This window comes from Labrus mixtus, chromosome 11, assembly GCF_963584025.1.
Source record: "Labrus mixtus chromosome 11, fLabMix1.1, whole genome shotgun sequence".
In the NCBI taxonomy this organism is placed as follows: domain Eukaryota; kingdom Metazoa; phylum Chordata; class Actinopteri; order Labriformes; family Labridae; genus Labrus; species Labrus mixtus.
This window is the reverse complement of record NC_083622.1, coordinates 7334230-7362223: the sequence shown is the minus strand read 5'-3', so window position 1 is coordinate 7362223 and position 27994 is coordinate 7334230. Positions and strand designations below refer to the sequence as shown.

The following is a 27994-nucleotide window of genomic DNA, read 5'->3' as shown; positions in this document are numbered from 1 at the left end:
AAAGTGTGGACTCTCTGAGAAGCACTGAATGCAGCAGGGTCAATCTCGTGATTCGTCACTAGCGCTGCATTCATGATCATCAGAATTACTAAAACTTAATCCAGTTTTCGGTTTTAAAAAAAAAGGAAATAAGAAAATGGCACACAACGATAAAAGATTTCTGCCCATATCGCTGTCGATTATGTGTCAGACAAACTACATGTGAATTATTTATAATGTTTTATATTGAACTTGTTCAAACAAAACAAAGAAATAATGCAGCTGATTGCGCTGTTTATTCGGATTGGACAATGGTTGCATGGTCTCAAATCATGTGCAACTAAAATAAACATGTTAAATAGCGAATTGTAGGCCTAATCAACCACCTTAAAAGTGACATGAATGGCGCTATTTAAATACACAGCTATGATATCCAATTTCTCCTCTTTGACCATGAACGCAACTTTGCTAACTGGCCCGGTGTTGTCAAGCACAAGCTAACGTAGTCTTCTAAACGGTCATCTGTTTCCAGATTGTCAGTCACAATAATCATGTCATTTAAACGGGAAGGGGACGACAAGAGTCAGTTAAACATCCTGAAGGTAGAAAGATATTTTAAAACTTCTTTTAACTCAGACTTCAGCTGAAGATTTACGTGTTGTTATGGTTTAGCATCCTGCGAGCTAATGTTTAGCCACTTAGCCGGTGTAATGTCGTGAAATGCATCCCTTCCAATGATTGCATGCGAGTCGCGGAAGTGTTTTAAAACGGTATAAATCTGATTACTTGAGGCAGATCTGTGACGACAAAGTATGAGAAGTTTATACATATATATATAAGTGTCTTTAATGTGCTGTGGACTCGATATAAGACCCGTTTTGATTAATTCATAAATATGACCTGCAAACAATATTTGACTCTGAAGTGTCTGCAGAGAATATTTAAGAATGGATTCAAAATACGGCATCTTAGTATTTTAAAGGTGGATGCAAAATATGGCAGTGAATAAATTGTGTCTGTCGTATTTTACATTTTCATGCAGGGATGCATTTCTCGGCATAACACCTGAAAACCGTAAACACCTGTTTGTGTTTCAGAAACGTCGCGTGGCCGATCTGCTGTCACATTTTATACCAGAAGATGAAGGAGCTCTTCTGAAGAATGGAAGGTGAAATAAACTTTTACTTTATGCTGTTTTTAACACTTACTTAGCTCACTTGTGACTAACAGCTGGAATGACTCGTGTGGTGTGTTTGCAGATACACCTGTCTTGTGTGCTCCTACCGCCCAGTGTTTGATACTGTTGATATGCTCACCGTCCACCGGAAGGGGAAACGGCATCTAGAAGGTGAGACTTTAAATTGTGAAGGTCTTCTCTCTTCTGTATGATGTTTAGTTCATAACATATCCTTAAATAAGAAAAGTACAGGGACTTACTGAGATAAATATGTAGTAAATACTGTTTAATAACATTTCTACCTCTATAGAATGAAATGATACTGCTCATTTTATTATAGGCGTGGGAAAAGCTGTAAAACTTGATACGACACTACACGATGCACGGCCTGTGATAATAATAACAATAATAATAATATCACAATAAAGTGATAAAAAATAATTACATTGTGGGTGGGGGGGGGGGGGCATAACCTTTATTTACAGGCGTAGGGTATATTTTGACGTTAGATTCTTCTATATATTTTTATTTAACCTTTATTTTACCAGGCAAGAATTGCTTGAGATCAAATGACCTCTTTTTCGAGCGAAGGCCTGGCCAACATGGCAGCAGTAAAAAAACAAAATATAAGACAAACCTAAAAAGAAAGTCACAGACATGAGAAAAAGAGACAAATACAGTCCAGAAGGTGAAGAAGAAGAAGAAGTCTGATTGGACACACAGGTGCTGACTTATTATAAACATCTTTCTTTTGACTGTTTCTTTAGGACTAAAGTCATTTTATGGAAAGAAAGCGCGTTTGAAGAATGAAATAACAAAAAGGCAACATGAGAACTACGTCCAGGCCGAAGACGAGAGACAGGTTGGTTTACGCTTATTTTGAAATGTTTGTCTGATGTCCAGTTGCTGCAGGAAAGGAGCCACAGGTCGGATTTGAACCCGGGCCTCCCGCTTGGAGGACTTCAGCCTCTGTACATGGGGCGCGCACTAACCACTAGGCTACCTGAGCCCCTTTTTGTTTTCACTTTTTGTTTTCACTTTTAGTTTAGCTAAATTCATTTTTAAAGCTGGTTTGCTAGTTTCATTTTTTATCAGGTTAAGATTTTTGCTGTCTCAGTATCGACCTCCTGACTCGCGCTGTCGGAGAGAAAACTTGTCTCTGGAGCCTCGGAATTAGCGAGGCGAGCGTGACGCTGATTGGTCCCCATGTGGAAAGTCATTGACGGATCATTATCGTCGACAACACAAGGGGAACAATCTTCTTCATTGTCGATCCATGTTGCTGTCCCGTGTTGAACGCATTGTGCCGTGCCCTTGTGACTTAACACGTGACCCTGACTGATTAAAATGTGCTGTCCATCGTGGAAAAGAAACATAAGCAGCACTTGACGGAGCGTTTGAGAGCTCTGAGTCACATTTAGGACACTTGTGCATTCCCAAACGTGTCGTTCCGATGTGCTTTCAGGAGCCGTCCTCTTCAGCCCCTTTACTGGCACAAACACGAAGGCTGACACATCATGCATTACTGAAGACTGTACCGTACAGCAGCTGCCATAGGACGACCAGGTGAGGGAGGGGCTGCTTTGAATCCTAAATAAGGAATACAAGGACATTAAAAGTGAAAACCTAAATATTTTGTTTCTTTGGTTTTTTTTAGCACAAAATCTGATAAAGGACATCAGAGCATCAACACAGCGTCTGATCCAGAAGGAGAGCGCGGGGAACCTGAAAGTTCAGACCATTTATCACAGAGAGGTTGTAGTGAGTGCTCTGCAGGTAGAATCCGTCGTTAGATATCTTTACGATGAGATTATTTTCTTTTCAGGGAAAGTCTGGGTTGATTGAGGCTAACTGTCTGCATGTTTTGTCTCCTGCAGCCGATGAAGCGTCACATCAATCAGAAGAGACGAAAGCTTCTGTGGCTGCTGGGACTCAGGAGGAGCAGCCTTTAACAGCTGAGAGGAGGAAAGAGCTGGAGCATTACCTCAAACTGAAAAGGTACGACACTGTCTGAAGTGAGGATGAACATATTGATCTCACCGCGACATTAGTCTCCTGTTTCCAGTTCAACCTGCTCTGTCTCTTTCTCAGTGATGGATGGTTACGAGACCGGAGCGGCCAGTGGGTTAAAGACGAGAATGTGGAGTTTGATTCAGACGACGAGGAGCCTCCTTCGCTGCCCTCCCTCCCTACAAATCACTGAGAGGACAAAGAGCTGTGGGAGGACACATATGGACTCGTGCCACGGTGGCCGGACCTCCAGGCTCAAAGACTTGCTTTACCAGATCTGTAACATCCATCAGCCTTTGAGTGTTTGCTTTTTCTCCTGCTCTTATTTAACTCTGGGAACAACATGAACTCACAACATGAACTCAGCTGTTAATGCCTCTATTGTGTCCTTAAACCAGCTCTCTTTTAAAGGGAAAACTCCAAAGGGTGCAAAAAATTAAGCCAGGAGGCTCCAAGAAAACGATCCTGTGATCCTGATTTATTGCTTCAGTGAACATTTTCCTAATCAGTTTATGTTCTCAGCCTCTTGTTTCAGGTCGTCTTCGATGCAGCACGATGCTCTCTTTGTAAATATTTGTCCCTTTAACTGTAAAAGAGACGATAAATGAGGGTAGGTGTAAAAATAAAAGTCTTCCTGTGACTGAGAGGTCACCGCCACAGTGAATTCACCTTCTCAGTGTTCAGTTTACTTCGGGACACTTAGGAGTTTTCTGTAATTATTAGATGTTATATCTCACATGTCCCATGCCTTCACCGGAGGTGGGCCAGGTTGGGTTCGTATCTGAAGGCAGACGACAACAGGGCTTCCGCTATGGAAGGAATTCACGCTGTTGGACTTTCTCTTTTTTCTGCTGTGGATATGTTTTGTTTGTCCTGCATCTGTATGCATCGTGCTTGGATGTGCGTTCTCTGATTGAGGCGTAAACATGTTTGAGGTACTATTAACATGTTTACAAGTCTTATTTGGAAAATAACAATAAATAAACTGTGTCTACGTCAAGCGTTAACGTCTGGTGTTAAAAAATGAAGCCGATGCAGGAGTATAAAATCCTGCAGTTCCTCAAGTGTCCACTAGAGGCTGGCTGCAGAAGCACAGGAAGTCACATACACACCCATTCTAAAAAGTCTGTTTTTACAGCAGAGATTAACATGTTTACAGCCTGGTTAAAAAAAAAAACCAAATAGGTCTGATTAGCTCATGTCTCGATCGACACACACTGTACAGGGGGTGAATGTTTTGATGACTCATCAGTTTTGATTTGATGAAGGATAAGAGTTATTCACAATAAGGTGTGTAGCTGACCTGATTGACAGGTGAGCGCAGTGTAACGGTTTGTCAGGAGGCTTAAAACCCGCCTCAGCTCCAGCTCTCAGCCCGTCGTTAGGTTGACTGAAAGTTAGGCTGAGACAGCATTTCCAGCACGGAGACCGCCATCGATGGGACTCCAGCGCCCCCTGCAGGAACAGACGGGTGACGTCACTCAGGCTTCAAACATTCATATTTACAGTCCATGATCTACGTCCTCTTTTTATTTACATGCCAACAACTTCACATATTGCTTCTTGTACTCTAACATACGTTTATCTGTTTTTTTTTTTAATTGAGAGGATCGTTACAAACTTACTGGAACATTAACCTCTCAAACATCAGCATTATGTCTCGACCCGCCGGGATAATGAGCGCAGCACTGAAAGCTGAACATGTCTGTTGACCTTGCAGGACAAGAGCGACTATTTCCATCGCCCTTTGTTGTCTATTATAACCCTTTAAATGAGCGCCATGACCTCTCTGTCAGGACTGACCCTTACTCTGCTCTGCGCTGATTCAGACTCTACTGGTGCTAATGGTGGAAGTGAAGCCACTGGTTAGCATTCTTCACCCAGAGACACTTTCAGCACCGTCGGTATGAATTGGATAACACCACCAGGGTCAGCGGGTGGAGGCGGAGGAAATTAACACGGGTTAGTTTCTGATGACACCACAAATATGTGTCCAAAGAACGCTCACTTCATTGTTTCAGAGCTCGGATAACCAGCACCACATAAGAGTTTTTAAATCACTGCCAGTCCATGTCATGTTATGAAGCTATGAGCTAACTAAAGAGCGCTAACATTAGCATGCTAACACAACACTGCAGTACACAGGTGATTGCAGCTTAAGCAAAGAACAGTTTTAAACACCGCTTGAGCTAAACTCCATGCGAACGCAAGTGGAGGGTGTTGGAGGTGTGTCGTTGGAGGAGAGTGGAGGCTTGAGTATGGAGGAGGCGTGGCCAAACAGCAGTTTGTTTTGGTTTCATGCTGGAGCTCAAGGGCGACACCTACTGGATCACAAAATCGCATATTCCTCCTTGAAGTTATTTCATGTTTATATTCCACATTTTTCTTATTTTTCTTCCCTATAAAACAGGCATAGTTTGATATGAACCCATATTAATGAAACCAAGCAGTGCATTAAAAATATACACCTGTTTTTATCTTAAGAGCGATGAAAAGGAAGAGGAACACTCAGAATAGATTTTGGCACAGAGAGGCCTTTAAGATGCCAAATGCAACTTCATATAAATCGTCTGAGAAGACTAAATAATCTGTTTTCTGCTTGTCGGCGTGTAAAACTCGACATAAAATATGTTTTTTTTTTTTAAGAAATAAAGAAAGCAGGTGAAAGACAGGAGGGGAGGCTGTGCAGGAACTCCGGCAATGCTGTGAAAATCCTCCGAGGTTAGCAGCTGTTTCTGTCCGTAAATGTCTGCGGGTGCACGCGGGGTGCCAACCCTCTTTAAGTGGCTTCTTATATTTGGAACAAGGTAACTGAAGCCCAGTCGACCAGGTCGTGTTTCCAGTCAGAGTTTTAAAAATAAGTCAGGTGCTTGAGGGAAGTGAGAGGATCCGGAGAGACTTAGAAGGATTAAAGAGACGATTCTTTACATGAAGGTTCATTAGTGGAAGTATATGTCAGTGAACAGAGCGGGAAACTATCACTTAATGTTCACTAACGAACGGAGCAACTGGTGATCAGAATCCCAACGAAAAAGCATTCATAAAAATGAATTATAATTTTCAGAATATGGGTGCATTTTCATCATGAATGACATCATTAGAGGAAGGATGTGCGACCTTTTTATTCAGCAGATGTCATAGAAATCGTAATCATTGAAATCATAGACTGTATAAAACATGGACGTAGTCTCAGTGACGTCAGCCATTGTTTTCTGAAGCAGAGTTTTTCATGGCGGTCGCCATATTGAAAAATGTTGACTCAAACAACCTTTTTAATCAAGTAACAGTCAAAGAAGGTGGAGCTGAGGCGGCCGTAAGCCTCCTAACAAACAGCTACAACTTACCGCCCTTAATTATGAATAACTCTTATCCTTTATAGAATCAAAACGGATGTGTTATAAAACAAGTCACTCCCCGTACAGTGTGTGCGGAGAAAGACAGGAACTGTTCAGACCAAAATTATTTCTTGAACCAGGCTGTAAACATGTTAATCTCTGCTGTAAAAACAGGCTTTTTAGAATGGCTGTGTATGTGACTTCCAGGGCTTTTGCAGCCAGCCTCTAGTGGACACTCGAGGAACTGCACTTTTTGTTTTGCACTTCCACATTAGAGGTTAGATTCTCTGCCGGACCCAGCCCACGCCTTGAGTCAAGTTTGGCCAGGATCCACCCCCCTCCAATAGAGAAATAGAAACATGAATACAGTTAGCGGGACAGGCCGGGCTAGGAGAGAGCGAGCACGGGCTCCGTTAGGGTAGTTTTTGTCTTTCCTCTATTCCACATAAGCTTCATTTTACAACAACGCAGGTTGCTGCTTGATTGAAATATTAAAGACAAAAAGGTGCAGATTCAATCAAATTAAACTTGCCAAACATTTAGAAGAAATACTTGAATATATATTTTATTTAAAGTATTTACAGTTTCGTTTCCTCCAACAGATAGCACCACATTAGAAATCTTTCTCCATGAATGAAGAGTTAATTTTTTGGGGGGGTTTGGGATGACGTTGGCAATGCACAAACTAAAAGCATTTTTTAAAAAAAGACACTTCACATTTTTGCTTGTGACCTATACATGCCTTTATGATAATTCAGCAGTCTACAAAAAGCTGGATGTGGTAAATGAAATGAAATGATCTGACATGGATGTTAATTGGGTTGCACCATGCACGGTGATCCAGCTGCGTTTGGGATGATTCATTTCGACTCTGGGAAAGACGGCACGATGGCAGTTTGCAGGTTGTTCTTCTTTAAGCTACTCGTCGTTCTCATCTTAATCTCTGCTGGCGAACTGCAGAAGGATAAAAATATCAGAAAGAAATATCAGGAATTAGACCGAAGAGAACATTCAACTCCATCAAATAAGAAATCTTAGAATAACGCCGGGCAACCTCAGAAATCACAAATTAGCCTCTAATATTTTGATTTCTGCTGGATTTTTCCTGTCACATATTTCCTCTGTGTTTCTGTTTTTAAATGAGTGTGTTTCTTACTCATGTCGTTGTTCCGTGTGATGGCCATGGCAGCTCTGGCGCGGGGACCCTGCTGCGTGAAATGGTAGCCGAATTTGAGGATGCTGGAGTTGTTCTCCAACATGGAGGCGATCTCCATTTCAACCGAGTCTCCCAACTTCTGCCTCTGTAGCCGAGAGAAGAGACGAGACGAGCAGCTCAGTAAAGCAACACATACTCCAGGAATACGGATAAAAACACATTTAATAAACTGTTTACTGACTGGAGTCGATACACGTTATTTTCATTGGTTTTGGTGTATGTTTCAGACCTGGTTGTCAATCTTGAGCTCCACCAGTGAGACGTTTTTGGCCACAGCTTTGATGATCGCCATCATGCCGTCGGCGGTGATGAAGTTGGACTCGATGTTAAGACTCTGCAGGCTGGTGTTCTCTTGCAGCATCTCAGCACACGCCTGCAACACACACGTGAACACAAAGCGATATTGAGAACTACATCCACAAAATACGACCAAACTCTTACTTTCCAAGCTCCCGCTTTGTGACCTTTGGAAACTAAATCTCATGGAGCACTGAAAAACTAAATTCTCACAAATGTTGCCCAATAAATTGAGATACTGAAACGTTTCAGTTACTGAGAAATCCTCTTAGTCTTTTGTGCTACCCCATTAAACCCTGAAATCCACCGATTTAGGATCAGGATTAATAGTCACCAAATCACCAATTTGGTAGATTAGGAGAATAGTTCTACAGTGTGAAAGTGGAAAGTTCTGGTGGTTAAAACGGGTACTGCAGTCCAAATTCTAAACATCATAGGGAGTTGTCTCCCCCCCCCCCCCTCATCTCTAGAGTCAATGCTCACGCAGGTTGCCATGTGGTGGACACTGAAGCTTCAGTGTTTAGCCAGCTCTGCATCGGTCTGTAAACCTTTCTGTGTTCTAACCTCTCTCCATTTTTCAAAAGCATCTCCAATATTGATCCTAGTTTGAGCACGTTTCTGCTCGTGGAGCTTATTAGAAACATGCAGAGGCTTTTTAGGTCGGGTACAATCACTTCTATCTGAACCAGTTCTTCCATCGCTGCAACACCTGTTGGTTTGACCTGATAACTGCTCTCATATCTGGCAAACCGAGGGGGGGTCCAAAACGGCCGTGCCTTAAAACCGCCTACCTTCTCTGGTTTTCAGTCACTACAGATCTTACTGATTAAATAAGAAATTGTATTTTTTTTAAACCCCAAACACAAACAATGTATGAACAACATTTGTCATTTGTCGTAATGAAACATTATTTTTATGTTGTACTCACAAAGGCCACAGGGTCGTTGCTGCGGGTTGCAGCGATGCTCAGAGACTCGACCTGAGAGTTTCCCTTCATCGCCTCAAAGATCTCCTTCAGTGTTGGGATGGGAATGTCCTGCATCACAGACGGAAGGGCGTCAACTTTAGGATTAGAGTTTCACATATGTGGAGGATTTACAGAGATATACATTTAAAAAAAAGCAAAGTATGTGTGTTTGGAAATATATTTTGTCCGATCCTTGACAGAAACCTGTTAACCTCTCAGAGCCTGATTCAGAATAGATTGCTGTCGTCGTGCTCCTTGCAGTTTGCTCTTGTTTTTATTGTGTGAATGTTGTGTGAAGCTATCTGCACCTATTCTCTGCACGGAGCTGCACTCTCACACTGACTGAGCTCAGTTCTGTCCACATAAAGATGATGAGAAACTTTTTTACACTTTTTTTAACTTTATCAAGAGGACACTCTCTTAACATGTGAGATGAGTTTTCTCCCTTCAAGACAAAGCTTCCTCCTTAAATGGAGTGATAAAGTATGACTCAGAGACAACAACAACACTCACATCGTTGTCATGGTAACTACTCCAGCCCCCGACTGATTTAACCCCTGGCCATATTAATCATAGTAACGTCGAAGTCATAGTTACAGAGCTTTTATTTTGTAGGCACACAGAGGTGGAAATGTTTTCCTGATCGCTGGAAGTTTGAGCGTCCCATCTCTTACTGCGGCGCAGTTACCGGCAACTGGCAGAGTTGCAGATAATGACACATGTAACCATCTGGGTGAATCCGTGCAATCCTTTAGTGATTCAGGCCCTCTGTTCCTCCGTGTTCTGCTGACCTTGATGTTGTTGAGGTTGACTTCAGTCAGGCTGCTGTCGTTGTTGTGGATTCTCTCCAGGGTTTCCTCCACGTTGGTGGTGTTGGGCGGCTCTTCGGGAAAGATCTTGAAAGGATCTGGTTTCACTACACCTGCAGGAGAAGCAACACACAGCAAGTGAAATACACTAAGTTACATGCTGTTTAATATTTCTTTAACTGTAATAATGGGCATATGATCGAGTTCGACACTTAAAGGGCTTCACTAAGATTAAACAAAAATCAAAATGCTCTCCGTCTTTATTTGTGTTATTTATCTACAGTAACCTCCACTCCTGTTTCCTGTTCAGTATTTTCCCAAAGATAGCATTTAAAGGTGTATTATAAAATTATGTAAAACTATGGAAGCCCCATGCGGACCTATATCAGTATCAGAACATTGCTTTTATCTCATTTTTCCTGTGAAAATGAAGAAATTCAGGTTGTTTTCTTGAGTTCTTGACTGATTTATCTTGTAATCCTGGGATAAAATCGCTTGTTTTTTCCTAGAATACGACTTCACTTACAGCCATTTTCCTGAGATCTTGAGAAATCAACCAGTTATCACGGTAAAACCAGCGCTGTAATCCGGAGATTACGAGATAAAGGAGTTGGGATCTCAAGAAAATAGCAGAAATTTTGTCTCTATCACGGGAAAACAGTGTAAAAAAATGTGTGTATGCAGGTCCGCTTAGGGCTTCCGTACAAAGCAATGAGATAAAACCTGACACTGAGTCGTTCCAGTGTTTATTTTTTAGTGCTTCTTTGTATACGAGTTACTGAATGATCTTGACCAATGAAAAAGGAGCTGTATGTGATGATGTCATACGTACTGTTGATGCCCTCTGTGTTGGCGATGGTGCCCGTGGTGCCCAGAGCGTCGTAGTACTGCTTGTTGCTCATCAGAGTGTACATCCCAAGGATGGCTGCGAGGACAGAAACACAATCAGGATTAAAAAAAAAACATCTGTGATGTCTGAGTGAGGTCACATCATGTGTCCTGCACGGATCTCCCAAAGTGTTAGTCTGGTTTGGACCCAGCAGAGTCCCAAAACAAGAAGCGGCCCAGCTGTGTTTCCTCGCTTCTTGTTCTGCTGCGCGTTTCTGTTTGATGAGATAAGAATATCGGTGTCTGAGTTCAGCAGGAAACTCGTCCACTGGCTGTTATCGCACATTTTCCAGAGTCCCATAGGAAACATGACATTTATTCAAGTTAAAACCTGAGAGGGATGGAGGGAGGGCCTTGAACGTCCCCAAAGCAAATCCAGCTGATGTTGAAACAGTTTAAAAAAACAACAAACGTTATTAAGAAAGAGACATGACAGTGACTGTCCAAATCTCCATTTCAAACTCCACAGACGTGAGAGCCAGAAGAGCAGAAAGTTGAATGATTACTCGATAATTTAAATACATCAGTGATGGTTAAAAGCATAATCTTTTAAAGGACCACACGCACACACAGTGTCATGTGTGTGTGCAAGTAAATGACTACACAACAGTTTGGAACAGTTTAAGAAGATTGGGTGAACGCTGCCGCCGGGTTCGTGTCACATGAGGCGACTGATGTTAGAACATTTTTTGGATTATGATCGTGTTCAACAGAAAACAGAACTTTAACGTGGGGTGATGATCAGCAGAGAGAGAAAAGGTGCAACTTTGTCCACAGTGGGCGCCAAAACTGATGCAAATCAAAAGTTCCTCACTGGAGAGTTTTTCAGTTTCCGCAGGTGTGTGTCAAACAAAATCAAGTAAGTAATTCATATCTTGGAGAATTTTTTTTTTCAAAATCCCTGATCACGGGCAAGGGTTAAATATATGACAAGTAATATTTTCACAGTGAATATCATCAACAGCAGCTGCTCAGTTAACCGTAACGGTTTGAATCATGCAGTTACAGTGTATGACCAGCAGAGGGCAGACCTGCTGGTTTTCTCTGCTCTTGTTGTAACATGCCAATTTGTGTCACATGTTGACTGCTGTGACAGCAACCCACGGCCCCCCCTGCTCCCCTCCCCTCGCCACCCTCAGTCCACCTTCCAGCTTCCTGACCCGGTGTGGGGGGGCATCATGGGAAGGGCCTTGTGAGGAGAGGGAGGCCAGGGAGACAGCTGCCTGCTCAGGGGGGCGTTACCGACCATAAACACCCCCTCGTCTTCCAGTTTAGCTCTTAGAATAACCCACGGTAGCTTTACAGCACAAACCAGACCACAGTTAAATGAAAAGCTTCATATAGCAACATGTTAGAATATAAAAAAAGGTGAAAATGAAGTCACCAGGGAGACTTGTTGGACCATTACCGCGCTGAGCTCCTGAAGCGGGACGGCCAAGCTATTCATCCCCCTTTAGCCTGTTTGCCAAAAAGCCAACACAAAAGACTGACAGAGGCTAACTGAGGTTTAATCCTCAGCTGGACTCTATCCAGGGTTAAAACGGCGGTGGTCTCCCTGACAGGCTGATGGAGCCGCACAAATAGGCTCCCCTGCTCCGGCTTTCCGGATGCCTGCCCGTCTGTTCAGCCTGTTAGAGTGTCACTGTGTTTTATGGGTGTTCAATCAGAATCACAATCAGTAAAAAAAAAAACTTTGTTCTATCAGTAGAGCCTAATTTTTTAACATCTATGCCTCATAATATGCCTGAAATCATCGAGGATTGTGTAGAATTTGGTGTGAATAAAGGTAAAATACAGGTGTTCATCCAAAGCAAACGTTGGATACCCAATCCTACCCTGTCTGCTTCAAAAGAATACGATTTGATCATAGTCTGTAAATATGAATGTTTGAAGCCTGAGTGATGTCATCCGTCTGTTCCTGCAGGGGGCGCTGGAGTCCCATCGATGGCGGTCTCCATGCTGGAAATGGTGTCTCAGCCTAACGACAGGCTGAGAGCTGGAGCTGAGGCGGGTTTTAAGCCTCCTGACAAACCGTTACACCGCGCCCACCTGTCAATCAGGTCAGCTACACGCCTTATTGTGAATAACTCTTATCCTTCATCAAATCAAAACGGATGAGTCATCAAAACATTCACCCCCCGTACAGTGTGTGTCGATCGAGACATGAGCTAATCAGACCTGTTTGTTTTTTTTAACCAGGCTGTAAACATGTTAATCTCTGTTGTAAAGGCTTTTTAGAATGGGTGTGTATGTGACTTCCTGTGCTTCTGCAGCCAGCCTCTAGTGGACACTCAAGGAACTGCAGAATTTTACACTTCAGCATCGGCTTCATTTTTCAACAATGGAGGTTACCGCTTGGATTTGATTGAAAACAACATTTATTCTAAAAGCTGACGCTGTTTTAAGGTTTTAATTGATGTGAATTAGTGTTTTATTAGTTTAGTTTTAGATATTTTTGGTCATCTTCCAATAAAAAAATAAAGAAAATCAGATAACGTGGTAAACAGACAATAAATAAATATTATCGACTCCTACAACATGTCTCTCATAAAACTGTCTTCGCTCCTCAGGAAACAAACTGTCGCTCGTCTATCTGCAAACACAGAAGCTTCCCCCTGCATTTGTTGTAAACAGATACAGTATCTTTGCCCCCACCGCCTCCATGTCCACTCCACCCTTCCCTTAGTGGCCCGCAGCCAGGCTTATTTATTTTTGTGTTGCTGAGCGTGGGGAATTAGAACCCATCGCATGTCTGCCCATGTCTGTGAGCCTGGGACCGCTGAGCATAGAAACAATATGGAGCTAACAGACCAGAGATAACTGGGTCTGTATGATGGAGCTATGTGGGTCAGAGACACTGAGGACACACTGAGGACTTCTCTGCACTGGCTCCCTATAAAATCTAGAATTTAAAATCCTACTTCTCACTTACAAAGCTCTAAATGTTAAGGACCTGCTCGTGATACATACAGTCTCTAAATGTACTATGGGAGGTGGAACCTTCAGTCATCAGGCCTGCTCGTGATGCCTACAGTCTCTAAATGTACTATGGGAGGTAGAGCCTTTAGTCATCAGGCCTGCTCGTGATGCCTACAGTCTCTAAATGTACTATGGGAGGTAGAGCCTTTAGTCATCAGGCCTGCTCGTGATGCCTACAGTCTCTAAATGTACTATGGGAGGTAGAGCCTTTAGTTATCAGGCCTGCTTTTTCGGGGAAAAGACGACATGAAAAATGCAGCTGCTTCCGTTCACACTTGCAGCTCACTCCGATAATATCAGGATGTTTTGGGGGAGTTTTGTTAGGTGCATGAAATCATCATTATTGTGTTTTTCTAACCTGCAATATCACACATCTCTGCGTCTGTGGCATTTTTCAGTGCCTCCTCCAGCTCCGGCTCCAGGACAATCTGCTCGTGTGCAGGGATCTCTTTCTTCGTCTTTGACACGAAGGTCTTTCCTGGAGACAGAGAGAGAAAGAAAGGATGAGTTAAGATAATGGATTAAAGAAAAGAAATGGGCAGGGGGACAATCAGAGATGCAGAGAGAGGTTTGAAAATCGATGGCGGACAGAAAGATTGGACGGAATGATGACCAGAAGGCGCCAAGAAAAGAGAATCAACAAGAGTCAGACGGAGAGTAAAAGGTTCTGTTGTTTGGTTTGCATCAGTGTGCAAGTAAATTGTCATTATCTTAAAGTGGATTCTTCAGTCAGATCGTTTTAAAGCGTGAATTTGTCTCTGTTTTGGTCAAAACTCTGCCCGGATCATGTTTCCCAAAACATGAGCGAGCAGAGGCTTATCAGGGGATTTATGGACCAGCTTTAAAAGACCTTATTTTCCACTGGAGCCTAAATCTTTCTGTCTTATCTGTTTCTTTGTGCTTTTCTCACAATTTCAGCGGTGACTCACAACAAAGACTCATTTTCGACAGGACATGAAGATGCCTAATTTGTTCCCATTAATCCGATGAGCTCCGTGGGAATCCATTTGCAAACAGCCTGTTTCAGTATCTCAGCGTAATCATCCCCCTGGTGGAGCTCTGGACATGTCAGTGTGATGGAAACGGCCCCAAAAGTCAGTGAGCTGCAGAAACCTCAACACAGACGGAGCCTGAGCTGCTGTGCAGTGATGCATCACAGAGAACAACAACAAGAGCTGAGTGGAGGAGGAGGAGGACAACAGTCCATGGAGATTCAAACTTTAAGATGTTCTGTGCATTGTGTCTCTCACCTTTCTTCTCCCCGGTGAAGGGCACCAGATCGTCCCTGTCCGGGTGATCCATGGCCTGCTTCTCCAGGTGCTGCTGCAGGGCGTCACGGTCATACGGACCTGTTGGGGTCTTCTTCGTCTGGTCACGCTGCCGGTAGCCAGCAGGCAGCATGGCATTCTGGGAGAGCAAAGGGTCAAATGTTACATTGATGGGGCGGCTGTGGCTCAGTTGGTAGAGTCGTCGCCTCTCAACCAGAAGGTCGAGGGTTCGATCCCCAGCTGGGCAACATGTCCGATGTGTCCTTAAGCAAGACACTTAACCCTGAATTGCTCCCGCTGCTTCGGGGGCGGTGTATGAATGGGATTAGTTACTTCTGATGGATGATACTACATAGTGATCACTACCATCAGTGTGTGAATGGGTGGGTGTGACATGCGGTGTATATAAGCTGAAGTCCATTTACCATGTGCAGATGTAAGACTGGGAAACAGGAAGTTAGTTCAGAGTCTGGATAGGTGGGATTGAGGAGAAACTTTAAGTCTTAAAGAAATCCTTCTTCAGAGAGGGATCACTCTTTTTAAAAGCTGTGTGTAAAGACTAGGGGTTAAATTAATTTAGTATCAACATCCCTATTTGTACTACAACCATATAGCAGGGACCTTCTGGGGGGTAAAATAAAGTTCCCTCTGGTTTTACTTGAGTCCTGGTTCCAGTTGTGGACACGCAGGTCCAGCCCTGAGTTCCTGAGGACATTTTGTGCAGTGAATTAAAAGCCTAAATCATGTTTCATTTCATTCTGGGAAACCTTGTTATGGCAACACTTGGGTTAACCCGCTTGAGAAGGCTGCAGGATTTCATACTTCAGTTGATCTTTTGGCCTTTTGTCTCTTGTTTATGATTTCTTGTACGTTACGGTTTTAACTCAAGACGCGATAAGGGGGGGGGGGGGGGTATGGCAACAAGGAGGAACAAGGAGACTGCATGTCTCATCTTATCCTGCAGGTTATTGTTCCAAAACAGTTTAGAGCCGGTGTCAGGAATACTCATGCTAACAAACCACCGCTTGCTTCTGGAGCATAAATCTAGCAGTGAAAGACGTATGAAGCGCTCCCCCCACCCTCGTACCTCTGGGTCCATCTCCTGCAGATCGTACTCCAGCTGATCAATCTCCTCAGGACTGAGTCCCTTGAGGATGGCATCCTCGTCGATGTCCCTGGGGTCCGACATGGCTCCTGAAGCTCTGGCTCACATACACACACACTCTCTCATACACACCCGCGGCACACCCCTAGGTAAGAGGACACTGTAGGGGACAGAGAGAGGAGCAGAGAAGGTTAAACATGTCTGCTCAATATTCATACTTTTTCAAATAAAGCATTACTAACAATGCAGTGGCAGCTGGTGCATTATAGTTCAGATAGTTTATTAGCTTGATGGTAACACATAATGGAAATTACCATTAGGGCTAACAGAATTAGCATCCTGATGGAGGTAATTTTCACTTAAAGGTGACATATTCTCCTCCTCTTCAGTGTAAATAAGTCTCAGAGCTCCTCAAAACATGTGTGTGAAGTTCCTTGTTCTGAATCCACTCTGATCCTGTATTTGATCATGTCTATAAACCCCTCTATATCAGCCCTGCTCAGAACAGGCTGTTTCTGTGCGTGTACCTTTAAATATGTAAATGAGCTGTGTCTGACCACGCCCCCTCTCTGGAAGGGCTTGGGTGTCTTGGTGCTTTCTCGCTCCATGTCCTATTGTTTACGGTGAGAAGGCAGACTCAGAGGGCAGAACAAACACCTAGCTGTGGGAGTGTCACCCACCTGGGGGAGGGGCTACTGCCCTTTGTGATGTCATGAAGGGAAAATCTCCAAACGGCCATTTTCTGAAAAGTGGAGCAGGGAAAAGACGGAGAGGATGGACTTTTCTCATCATTGGGGGGTTTTTAGACGGACTAGACGGACTCATTTTTAGAGAGCAGCCCTCCCCTGGCAGCCCTGCAGCATTCTGCCCCACCCAGGAGGCTTCCAGAGAGCTGGCCAATCAGAAGAAAGTGGGGGGAAGTGGGGCCTTAAAGAGACAGCAGCTCAAACGAACTGTTTCATGCAGAGGCCGAAATTAGGGTTTTTACTGACGCCAGTATCAGATAAATAAGCAGGTTTTTGAGCTGGTAATCATGTAAAGCTGCTCTATAGGTTTCACAGACAGACAATGAGGATAGTATGAGATATTTTAATGATTAAACTCAGTCTTAAAGAAAGTCTGTAGAGCACACTTTAAAAAAAAGTTCAAGAGCTGAAACCACAGATCTAAATATTTTATTTTGACCTGATTTAGTTCTTTGAATTTTTACACAAACATCACAGAACATCCAGCCAAAGGTGAACCGAGGTTCAAATGACTTCAACAGTAAATCACTTCGTCCTTATTTTACCAGGGGATCCCCTGCCACTATCATGATTGTCACGGAGCCTATCAGCTCCCCCCTGTCCAGAGCGCTTCAATAATGTGATGCTGATAATAATAGACGCATTTCTAATAATGCATCTCCAATACTCAGGAGGGCCGAGTCTGTCTAATTATGCTGCAGTATCCCTCAGGTCACACGCCTACGTAAGCTTCATTTTCACCTTTAAGCATACGAGAGGTGAAGAACCACCCACTGATGGCCCGCAGTTTGACAGGGAAAGAAGTAGAGCGAGGCAGAGAAGTGAAAGAGAGAGAGAGAGAGAGAGAGTCTTTGTAACTCTAAACCCTTAGCTCACCACACAGCTGCTAAGAATAGCATAACACAGAGCGCGTGGGGGGTACAAACCCTAATTTATCATTGACGGACACTCGTTCACACAGAAGTGGACACACCCGAAACATAGCGGCACACACACATGAAAAGCCTCAAACACATTAACAACTCACAGTGTTTGATACAGCGACGAGCAGAACGTCCAAACAACACGACAGAGCCCTCAAACTGAGAAATACCACAACAATAAGTCAGCGTCAGTATGAGTAATGCAGCTATCGGGTTTGTCAAGTCCAGTTTTTACATTTTCAGTCCAATTTTCATCCCAACTTGGCCAGAAAAGAAAACCCACCACAGTCCAGGTCACAGACTGTGGTCTCAATAAGCCAGTCTGCTTGTCAGCATCCATTAACATCTGTGATGGCAACACGAGACGTCTCACAGTATGGAATCACATTCATGCTCAGGCTCTAATTAAAAGGGATATTTAGAAAGCCTTAACCTGAACTTCTGCTGTATTTTTCTACATCTATGAGAGCAAAAATCTCCCGAAATGTGCAAAATGGCTTCTTAAAAACTAGAGTGTGTAAACACAGTGAGACGTTGCCTCTTGCAGCTAAAGCCCAGCGTTCTGTGTACGACTGTAAGTGAACATCGGGTGTCGTGGTGGAACTCTCTCTCTCTCTCTCTCTCTCTCTCACAATCTGCATCACCAACAAACACAAGCTAACTAGCAGCTAAATCAGACCGAACATTCTCGGTCAGCTTGAGGTCTGAAGATATTTCCTGCCAACGTTTCTTTCATGATCGGAGGGGGGCGACAGGTCAAACAGGCATGTCTGCTGTTGCCATGGCGATTTTTGTGCAGACACAATGAAGACAAAAAAAAAAAAAAAAAAAAAACTCCTGAAGTGGGGGAATCAGCTCGTGGCTCTGCTCTCACTGTGCGTGTGTGTGCAGTCGTACGGCCAAAATATCAAACGTGCCAGAAAACCGTCTGACCTCAGGAGCAGATGATCGAGCCGTGATTGGCCATCGTGCCTTAGTGAACACTGTGTGCAATGTGTGATCAGGCTGTACTTGAAAATGAATTGTACGACTCAGAAATTTGGTCCAAATCGGGCTGAAATCGTACAGTGCACGCTGTGTACATTTACAACAGTGTAAGATGAAAAATGCAAAGCAGAATAAAGAACCTTGAAGATCCCAGACGAAGGACCTGAGTGAACAATTTAAAAATGAATGAGAGTCAGAGGAGGGGGGAACGTTCAGGTGAGATGTGCTCACACTTCCCGGCACCTGCTAAAAATGAATTCTGCAGACGTCAGTTCAGTGCAACTGTCAAGGACTTTCCTTTTTAAATTTTAAACTGTAGCTCCAAAGGTCCGCTTTAACTCAAAGATGTTAAACGACCTTCAGAACCTGAAGATAAATCTGCCTTTACTCGTCTGTTTCTGACACACAAGCAATGTGACCGCAACCTTCCTCACAAGGTTACGTCTGTTTGGTTCTGACTCACCGATCAGATTACACGTCATTAGGAAGGACACACACACACAGACACACACACACACACACACACACCCACACACACACACACACACACACACACACACACACATCTTGTGACTGTCTGTAGCCACATGAATGGATACACACTTTAAGGCTAATTAAACCTGCCCTGCATCAAAGACAGACAACATGATAGAACAAGAGCGGAATAACCAACGTTGACCACACTGTGCATCACTCGCACTCATACAGGTCAGCAGACTGTGGCTCCGCCCATTTTTACAGACTCTGAAATTGACCCACATGTGGCCTTGTTGGCACCTGGTCACCACAGTGACGGTGTAAGGACAGTCCTGCGTGCGTTGGCTCGCTTCACAATGTTTCAGTGGGAACACAAAACAAAATGACCCAAAGAGGAAAAAACAGCACGGCATCATTTTATCACCTGAACCAGAACTAAACAAACGAGCTACAGGTGTGAACGCCGCCTTCCACCAAATGTGAGTTATCCCGGGGGTTGTGACTTGGATTTTTTTTGGCCTGACTGTCGTAAAGTGAAACCTCTCATCAGAGATAAAAACTGAGCCTGGGTGGATTTATCCTCCACCTGGTCCTCTCCTTCCTGTCATCCTTTAAACCTCCTCCATCTTCCTCCTCTCAGCCGTGTGATCCGGTGTTTGTGTCGTTGGCTTTACGCGTTAGAGCCACACGGCGTCGACGACAAGCTGCCTGGCAGGCGTTACAGGAGGCGGTTTTACACGGTTTCAGAAAGCATCAGATTTAAGCCGTGACCCGGGAACCTCTTATTCCTCTCCTCATGTGGCCTAATCAAACTCTAACATCTAATCATTCAAACATGCTCCTGTTGATGAGCTAGTTCAAGAGTCTGAATTTGTGTCGCAGGATGAGTTGAGCTCCTGATGAAGGTTATCCGCCACGTAAGGAAAGAGGGGGCGCGAGTACAGAGGAGACCAGCAGATACGAGGTCTGACAGACGCAGATGTAGCAGGGGCCGATTCAGGGAGCAGCGCTTGCATCAAGAAGTGAACGCGGCCCCCGGGCTCCATCCAAACGAGGCTCATGTGATTTGCCGGCATGAATCCTTTGAGCCTCGCTTATTGTTGAGTTTAATTCTCGGCTGTTTTCTGACACTTGAGCAAAGAGCGAGGGCTCAGACGAATGTGTGCCAACTGCCTGCTGCTTAGAGAACAAAATATAAAGTACAGAGACCACGCTGACCATTTTTCAAGGTTTTAAAACCTTTTCTGGAGTTTTTAAGATCAAGGACTAACTATCCAGGTAACGTCAATATTTTGTAATTTGATCAGAACATTTGTTCCCCCTAATCCTAAACCTTGCCAGCAGTAAAATATAATTAGACTATATGTGGAAATGATCGGATCCTGGCTTACAACAGCAAATAAAACTCGGCCAACATCATGTTTTCATTTGTTGTGACATTTAAATCGACACGTTCGACATACCAGGAAGCCCCGCGACCGCTCTGGAAGCAGGCTGGACGTTTGTGAATGTGCATCTGTCCCCTGCAGTCCCAGCGCGGACCCTCCTCTCTAACGCAGCAAAACAAAGGGGGAGGGGCGGCTGTCACCTGCCACCGCCAGCCGGCTGCGCACGTTTCTTTTTCCACTTTAAATCTCAACCCTCTCCTGCACCTGCAGTTTGTGTCTCTGTGAGAGACGTGTCATGAGCCGAGCTGGGAGTGTGCGTCTGCCTGATTAACGACAGCCACAGCATTTTAAATATTCAAAACCACGTCTGAAAGAGGGCCGGGTCGGAGTTTTGATCTAATATTCTCCAGACGGTCGGGGTCCTGGAACAAGTTGTTCATGACCTGATTTAGAGACGTGTGTGACCTCTTCTTCACAAGTCAGAGCGGAATCCGTCATCATGATTACATCACTTTTAGCGCTCTCCTGAGAATTACGTTGTTAGAACCGTGAAGAACAACGAGGCACGGGGACAGAACACCAAACAGATCCAGAGTTTTTAGAAAACTCGGGGAAAAATTCAGTTGCTGAGTTTGTCAGAGGGGAGAGGGAAGGAGAGTTTTCTTCAGCATTTAGTAAAACAAAGACCATCTCGTACTTCTAGGGCTGCAACCAGTGGCGGCTGGTCAATAGAGGACGCTAGGACGCCGCCCGCCCAGTCCCCACAAGGAGGATGACAGACCTTCGCTGAATAAGATGATTCAAAATGAGTTTTCAATAAAGGCTACTCCTGTGGAATAAAGGGGGAAAGCATAAATGATGATCTATGGGCCCAGTAACGCTGAAGATCAGGGGACTTTTCTTTTTTGCTTCATGCGCCACTGAGCAGGTTTCATAAGAATGATCGGAGCTCCGCCTCCAAAGCTGTATCCTCTTCTGTAATACGTCCAAAACCAAAAAGGTTTCATGTAATGGCCAAGTGGCATATTAAAAATGCCATGATGGCCACTTTGTCATGACGTCTGCAGTTTAATCTACGGGACGATTTGAAACGAGGAAGATTCACTGATAGTCAGAGCCCGCTGCAAACCAGGCTGCACGTTCAGTCACATTCGTTTTATTTGAAGGAAGTAAAGATGTCACAGTTTGGAAGTGGGTCATGTGTTTATGTTGATACCAAAAAAAGAGACATGAAGCCCAGGAGGTCTCGTCCTGGCAGCAGAAGCCGGGCCTCTCGAGTAGACGGAGCTCCCCGGATTCCCAGCCTCCACCATCAGACTGAGTCGTCCCCACAACCACCGCCGTCCTCCTTCATGCACGGCCTGCTCCGACCTCCACCTCAGCGGAGAGGAAGCGTGGACAACAGGAACGAGAGGAATACAAAGGAGAAATCCTTCCTGCATATTATCCCATCTCCCCCATCACATATTTAAAAAACGAGAAAGGTCTTTACCCGCTCTTTAGTAAAGCGTTTTAGAAAACATTTGTTATGGATTGGAGCTTTACAAATAAAGATTGATTGACTGATATGATGCATTACGATGATACAGATCTTTTTAGTCGATGTGATGTGCAAGACAAGAAACGTTCGTGATGGCACTCTGAGATAATCCTGTCAGAAATCGACATTTTTTAACGATTTAAGAACTAAAAACATCTTAAATGTTCTGGATCAGAATTAAATAACTAAATTCTGTAAGTGATAAAACATTTAGGGACACAAAACCTTGAAAAACAGCTCCGCACTGATCACAGCTGCTTGTTCAAAGGTGACCTATGACCTTCCGGCTTCTCAAAGCCAGCGTGACATCACATCAAATCAGGGAAGTACAAGCTTGAATTTCTTCCTCAAAAAATGCAGCAAACAACAACGTCATGTGGGTGCATCTTAGCTGCAAGCTGTGGACGGGCTCAAACATCTAAACAGCTAACTCATCGGAAATGTCACGGAGCAAATGTGTAAAGCAGCTGCTCCAACTGGCCCCCGTGAACGCCACCCGTTCTGTCCTTCAGTCTCCAACCATCTGTTGAGCCTCTACACGCAAGTGCACCAGACGTCCAGCTTTTTAACGTTGATTCGGAGAGTTCAGGGCTCGCTCTGAAGTCTGATGCGGACATGTGGAGCTTCTTGATTTCGTCGGCTCCAGTTTGAATTGTTTCATCCAATAAAAGCGTGATTCATTGCATGCGAGCTTACAAGTTCTTGTCGTCTTAATCCAGTGAGGAGTTCTATTTCAGATGTAAGTGGTAGTGATGAGTAACTGGGTGTTTCAGGAGTCAAACACCATTACATGGGTTTGGATTTCACAGTGACAAAGGTTACACACTCATAAATGCTCGGGGATGATTTACACTCTGCCCTTGTTTTTTATCAGAGCAGAAAATAAACCAGGAAGGGATTTCTCTCTGCTTTATTGCTCTCACTCTGTCCTCTGGTTGGGCAGAGCTCTTCAGTATCAGCAGAGGAAAGTTTTTTTTTTTTTCAAAGCTACAAGTTGCCACCGACAGCTCAGAAGATTTGTCACCCTCTGCGGGTCGCCTTCCCCGCAGTCTCACCGCCCGAGTGTAACATTCCCAGATCTGCCCTCAGATTAATTTTAGCTTCACAAGTCAGCTTCTTCCAGCCGTGTGAATCCATCCGGGGTCGGGTTGCTCCTGCAGACTGACTCGGAGCACCATTTTGAGGCCCAGAGAACAACTTAGCAGCATGAGGAGGAGGGGAGGGGGGGTCACTCGAAAGAAATATTTGAAGATAAGAAGATAAAGCTTTACCAGGGCCATTTCAGAGTTAACAGCAGCAAAAGAAACAACAAAGCAAAGAGCAGGACTACACACTGCACTTTCACAGAGAGCACATTAAAAGGTTGGACATGCTGCACATTGCACACAATGATTCTAAAGTTTTTTATATATTGAAGCTAAATTTAACATTTAGCTGCAAAAAGTCTGCAGCCAAATGTTGATCTGCTGCAGAGAACGAATGCAGACCTTCATAAAGAAGCATCAAGTGCACGGCAGAAAAGTCAAATCTCACTCAAGTGCATTTGTCTAAATCTGCTTTAGATCTCATCACATCATAAACCAGAGGTTCTCAACTAGTGGGTCAGGACCCAAAAGGGGTTCCCTGAGCCGCAGCTTGGGGGTCCCGAATGTATGCCTTGAAGAAAAAAAACATCTGAAAGTCTGTGAAGTCAAAAAAGTCTGTGAAGGCCTTTTTTAACATTTTAGTTTTGCTCTGTTTCTTTGCTCTGTAACATGAAGTCTACAGTCTGAGTTTGTCTCCTGAGCCGGCAGCTGCTTTAAGGTGTTTCAAACAATGCACGCCTCATTTTAAATATCTTTAAGTACGATGTTTCTGCAGACCTGTGAGGTGAATGTGTCTAATAAGTGCAACTAGATATTTCTCATAAACGTGGTGCGATGTGACAGTTTGCAGTGTGGTGTTGTTTTTAAAGACATGCAGATTGTTTTCAGGTCGTGCATGATTATAAGAAAAGCATCTTTAGTCACAGGAACGACTTTCCACACAGAAATCTGAATCAGCATCAGTCACCAAAACACATTTCAATCCAGTGACAGAACGACTGTCAGACACTGATGGATATTAACTGGGGTGGGGGGGGGGGGGGCTGGCAGAGAGCACACTAAACCTTCCTTTCCCAATTTCCAGGCTCTGCAGCCCCCCAGAGACAACATCTCCAAATCCCCCTGTGACGAACTCACCGCACAGCGATGGACAGTTATTGGACGGCTTAACCCCTCTGCATGCCACACAGATAGCTTCATCTGAGTGACAGAGTTTCATCAAGCACCAGCTTCCCACAAAGGGACAGAAGAGCAGCCATTTTTTTTGGGGTGGGGGGGGGGGGGGGTCAGCAGATCCACACATGCCCACCTTTCATCCTGAACACAAATCCACAGTCTCACACAGCAGAGCTCTGGCTTAAAAAAAAAAAAACGTTGAACCCCAAAACAGGAAGTATGATTACAGTGTGGATCACCCCAACATACTCTCAGGACTCCCCCTGAACCCCCCCCCCCACACACACACACACACACGCAGAGAGACAGAGACAGAAGGGAGCAGCCTCACACCTACCTTCACAGAAGCGCAGTGCTGAAGCCCCTCGGTGAGGCAGAGCCTGCAGTTACAAAGTTGGTTCTCTTTTTTTCTTACACCCCCTCCCCTCTCTCTCTCTCTCTCTCTCTCTCTCTCTCTCTCTCTCTCTCTCTCTCTCTCTCTCTCTCTCTCTCTCTCTCTCTCTCTCTCTCTCTCCTGTATGTCGGGGCTGCTATGCTGAGACAGGCATACTGACGAACGGCACTTTGAGAAGTCAGCATTTTATTATTTTGGCTGAGGGGGAGAGGAGGGTGGGGTGGGGGGAGGGCAGGGAGTCATATAGAGAGGAGGGGGGTTAGAGAGAAGTGGAGCATGAACTCATTTACTCATAAGTCATTCAATTAAAAGTGAGAGCAGTCAGACAGGAAGTGAAGGGCGACATCTGCTGGTTCAAAGCGAGCAGCACCTCTGAAACGAGGGACGCAACTGTCAAACCTTCTGCACATGTTTCTTCTCACTTTAAGCAATTTGATCCGTTTTGTTGATTAATGTCGACGATCTAATTCAATAAATAAATAAAAAAATCTCTACAGTGGCTTCCTGTGAGTCAAAGGACAGATTTTAAAACTGTGTGCACACTAAAGACATGAAAGTTAAAACAGATGAACGCGTGATTTTTCATGTTCTTTCAGGATCCATTGTTCCCAAATGTTAGGTTTTTATACTGTGGTACCTAACTGAGTCATTCAGACCCCTCAGGTCCAGCAGGAGTACAACAGGTGTCCTCCCAAGAAGCAGAACCAATCATTGAAGCAGCTTTTAGATTCAACGCTCCTCACCTGTGGATCAAACCTGGAGAGACTTTCTAAATCTGTGCACTCTTTGAAAACATTCAAACGATCTCTGAACGTTGAACACATGAAGAAAAACATTACTGAGATCATAAACCCTCTGAGAGGTCTCCTTAAAAAGTGAAGAGTAACCTTACACAGCCTGCAGCACCAAACACACACACACAGAGCAGAGAAACACAGTCGGCTGATCAACAGTTTTCACAGGAGTTAATGGAAAACTTCAGAGAGAGAGAGAGAGAATAGTTACTCAGTCTTCAGGTTAAAATGCAATGCAGCTCCATACCTGCTGCATTTTTCTTTTAGCAACTGGTGCTAATGTGTTGTGTCAGGATGTGTGTGTCAGCTTGTTGTGTAGTTATAGCACCCCCTAGTGGCCGGACAGACATAAAGCAGAGTTTAGAAGTAGGTGCATGTGGTCACTTTGGAATGGAGACGTGTTACTCTTTGCAGACTCTGTTCAGAACTTACAACACGTTTATCCTCTTTCAGAGTTCTGTTCATTTTCTCTGCTTTACTCTCGACCGGTTTCACTCCGTTATTCATGTTCCTGTGGTCGTTGTGTCCATCAGAGCTGCAGACGGGGCAGACCTCCTGCGCCCGTACTCACACACATCCAGAGGTCTCCAAACTTAGCTTTAAAAATCAGAGCATGGATTTTCATCTTAGGAGTGATTTAGAACATTCTTCTTCCTGAGTTTATGACATCCATCTTACTTTATGCTTCACATTTGCTGTCGTCTCCATGGTGATGTTTGTTGCGCTTCCTGGTTCTGTCAGCTTGCTTCCTGATTGGCCATTTTTTTTCCGACGTGACAATTCACAGAGTCCGTGCTCGGCCGCCTTCTGCGTTCTCCCCACACAACAGGATTTCAGTTCCTAAATGTTGAACACGTTGAATATTTACGTTTTCAAATCGGGGCGTCCTCGGTCGTCTTCCAAGCAGATTGGGGACGTTAAAATCACTCTTAACACGCCGCGCACCACGGGAGAATCTGCCAAGACAATCTATGGATCCATCAGATAGTCGGGCCTTGAGTGACTTTGGTCAAAATCAGCAAAGGCGCTGCTTGTCCACAGGCAAGGCAGGCAACTTCTTGGAGAAATTGTAAATTTTCCTATGACTTGCAGGAAACCTCCCTAAGGGGGCCCCATTTTACAGCATTCTCTTTCATTGCCCTGCTGAAAGCTGGTTGGAGGGCCGCCCCCCAACTGATTTTTGCCTTGGGCCCCGACGGACTAAAGTGAATAACTTTCATCTTTAACAGGATCTATTTTCAACTTTCAGGGTAAATTTTTAGAAAATGTCCTGATTTCTAAGAACTTTCTGGGAGCGACTCTTAGTATTTATGAAGCTTCATGAATACGGCCCCTGTAGTGTTCTGTACAGACGGCTCCGGCTTGTGGAGTTATTGTATGAAAACTGGAACAAAAACTCATCCAAAGTTCTCGAGCCGGTCGTACCAGTTTGTGACTTGGCCAACTTTTAACTTGCTGTTGATTCAAAGAAATCAGGTCACCTCGTGTACAAATCAGGTTAATGATAGTTAATGGTCGTGGGATGTCCCAAAATATTTACACAGTGAATGCAGAGCTGCTGTTATTATGTCTGATAGTCGACATTTTTACCGAACTGCTGTCAAAGTGAAAATAGTTTAAATAACTCAGAAAAATAACTTAAAGGAGCAATCTGTCACTCTGACACCTAGTGTTTAAAATGGGTACTGCAGTCTAAATTCTAAACATCATAGAGAGCTGTCTCCCCGCCCCCTCCTCTCTAGAGTCCATGCTCACGCAGGTCACCATGTGGTGGACACTGAAGCTTCAGTGTTTAGCCAGCTCTGCATTGGTCTGTAAACCTTTCTGCGTTCTAACCTCTCTCCATTTTTCAAAAGCATCTCCAATATTGATCCTAGTTTGAGCACGTTTCTGCTCGTGGAGCTTATTAGAAACATGCAGAGGCTTTTTAGGTCGGGTACAATCACTTCTATCTGAACCACTTCTCTTGCCTGCTTCTACCAAAAGATTATTTTTTTCTAAATAAAAGCAGGGTTGGATTCAAACAACAGTAAAATACTCTTAGCATAAGACAATACAAACATTGAAAATAAAAGCCTAATAATTATCATTATTATTATTTTTTTTTTAGAGTTTTAATTTTTTGGGGCTTTTTTGGACAGGGGAGCGGATAGAGTTGGAAATTGGGGACGGAGAGAGTGGGGAACGGCATGTTTGAAAGGAGCCACAGGTTGGACCCTGAACCCGGGCCACCCGAGTCGAGGACTATGACCTCCCCGTGCTCCAACCACTAGGCCACCAACACCCCACTATTTTCATTTGTAAATACAAAATAATGGAATTGAAATTCATTTTAATCGCGATTAACTTTGAAATGAAGAGATCGCTTCACAGGCCTACACAACATTTTAAATGATTTAAAAGGAGGCAATTAACATTTCACAAAGCATACAAATATTTTATTGAAACACAAAA

The 27994-nt window shown here is 44.1% G+C and overlaps 2 protein-coding genes across 3 annotated transcripts; one reads left to right on the top strand and one right to left on the bottom strand.

The window, feature by feature from the left end:
- Positions 1 to 440: 440 nt before the first annotated feature.
- scnm1 (sodium channel modifier 1) lies at positions 441 to 4166 on the top strand. Of its 2 annotated transcripts, none has more exons than XM_061049790.1 (8): positions 441 to 581; positions 1077 to 1147; positions 1239 to 1327; positions 1924 to 2018; positions 2622 to 2722; positions 2814 to 2932; positions 3034 to 3154; positions 3248 to 4166. In XM_061049790.1, exons 1-8 carry the CDS (start codon positions 531 to 533, stop codon positions 3357 to 3359), a joined length of 759 nt encoding a protein of 252 aa, XP_060905773.1. In that variant the 5' UTR covers positions 441 to 530; the 3' UTR covers positions 3360 to 4166. The 2 variants fall into 2 exon arrangements, with proteins under 2 accessions (XP_060905773.1, XP_060905774.1); XM_061049791.1 differs by having other exon boundaries at positions 452 to 581; positions 3058 to 3154.
- Positions 4167 to 6273: 2107 nt separating this feature from the next.
- On the bottom strand, positions 6274 to 24845 carry tmod4 (tropomodulin 4 (muscle)). The gene is made up of 10 exons (XM_061049787.1): positions 24690 to 24845; positions 16013 to 16190; positions 14908 to 15064; positions 14016 to 14135; positions 10623 to 10715; positions 9773 to 9903; positions 8943 to 9050; positions 7947 to 8090; positions 7658 to 7802; positions 6274 to 7455 (listed from the first exon to the last, which is right to left on the bottom strand). Exons 2-10 carry the CDS (start codon positions 16112 to 16114, stop codon positions 7433 to 7435), a joined length of 1023 nt encoding a protein of 340 aa, XP_060905770.1. The 5' UTR covers positions 16115 to 16190; positions 24690 to 24845; the 3' UTR covers positions 6274 to 7432.
- Positions 24846 to 27994: the final 3149 nt, after the last annotated feature.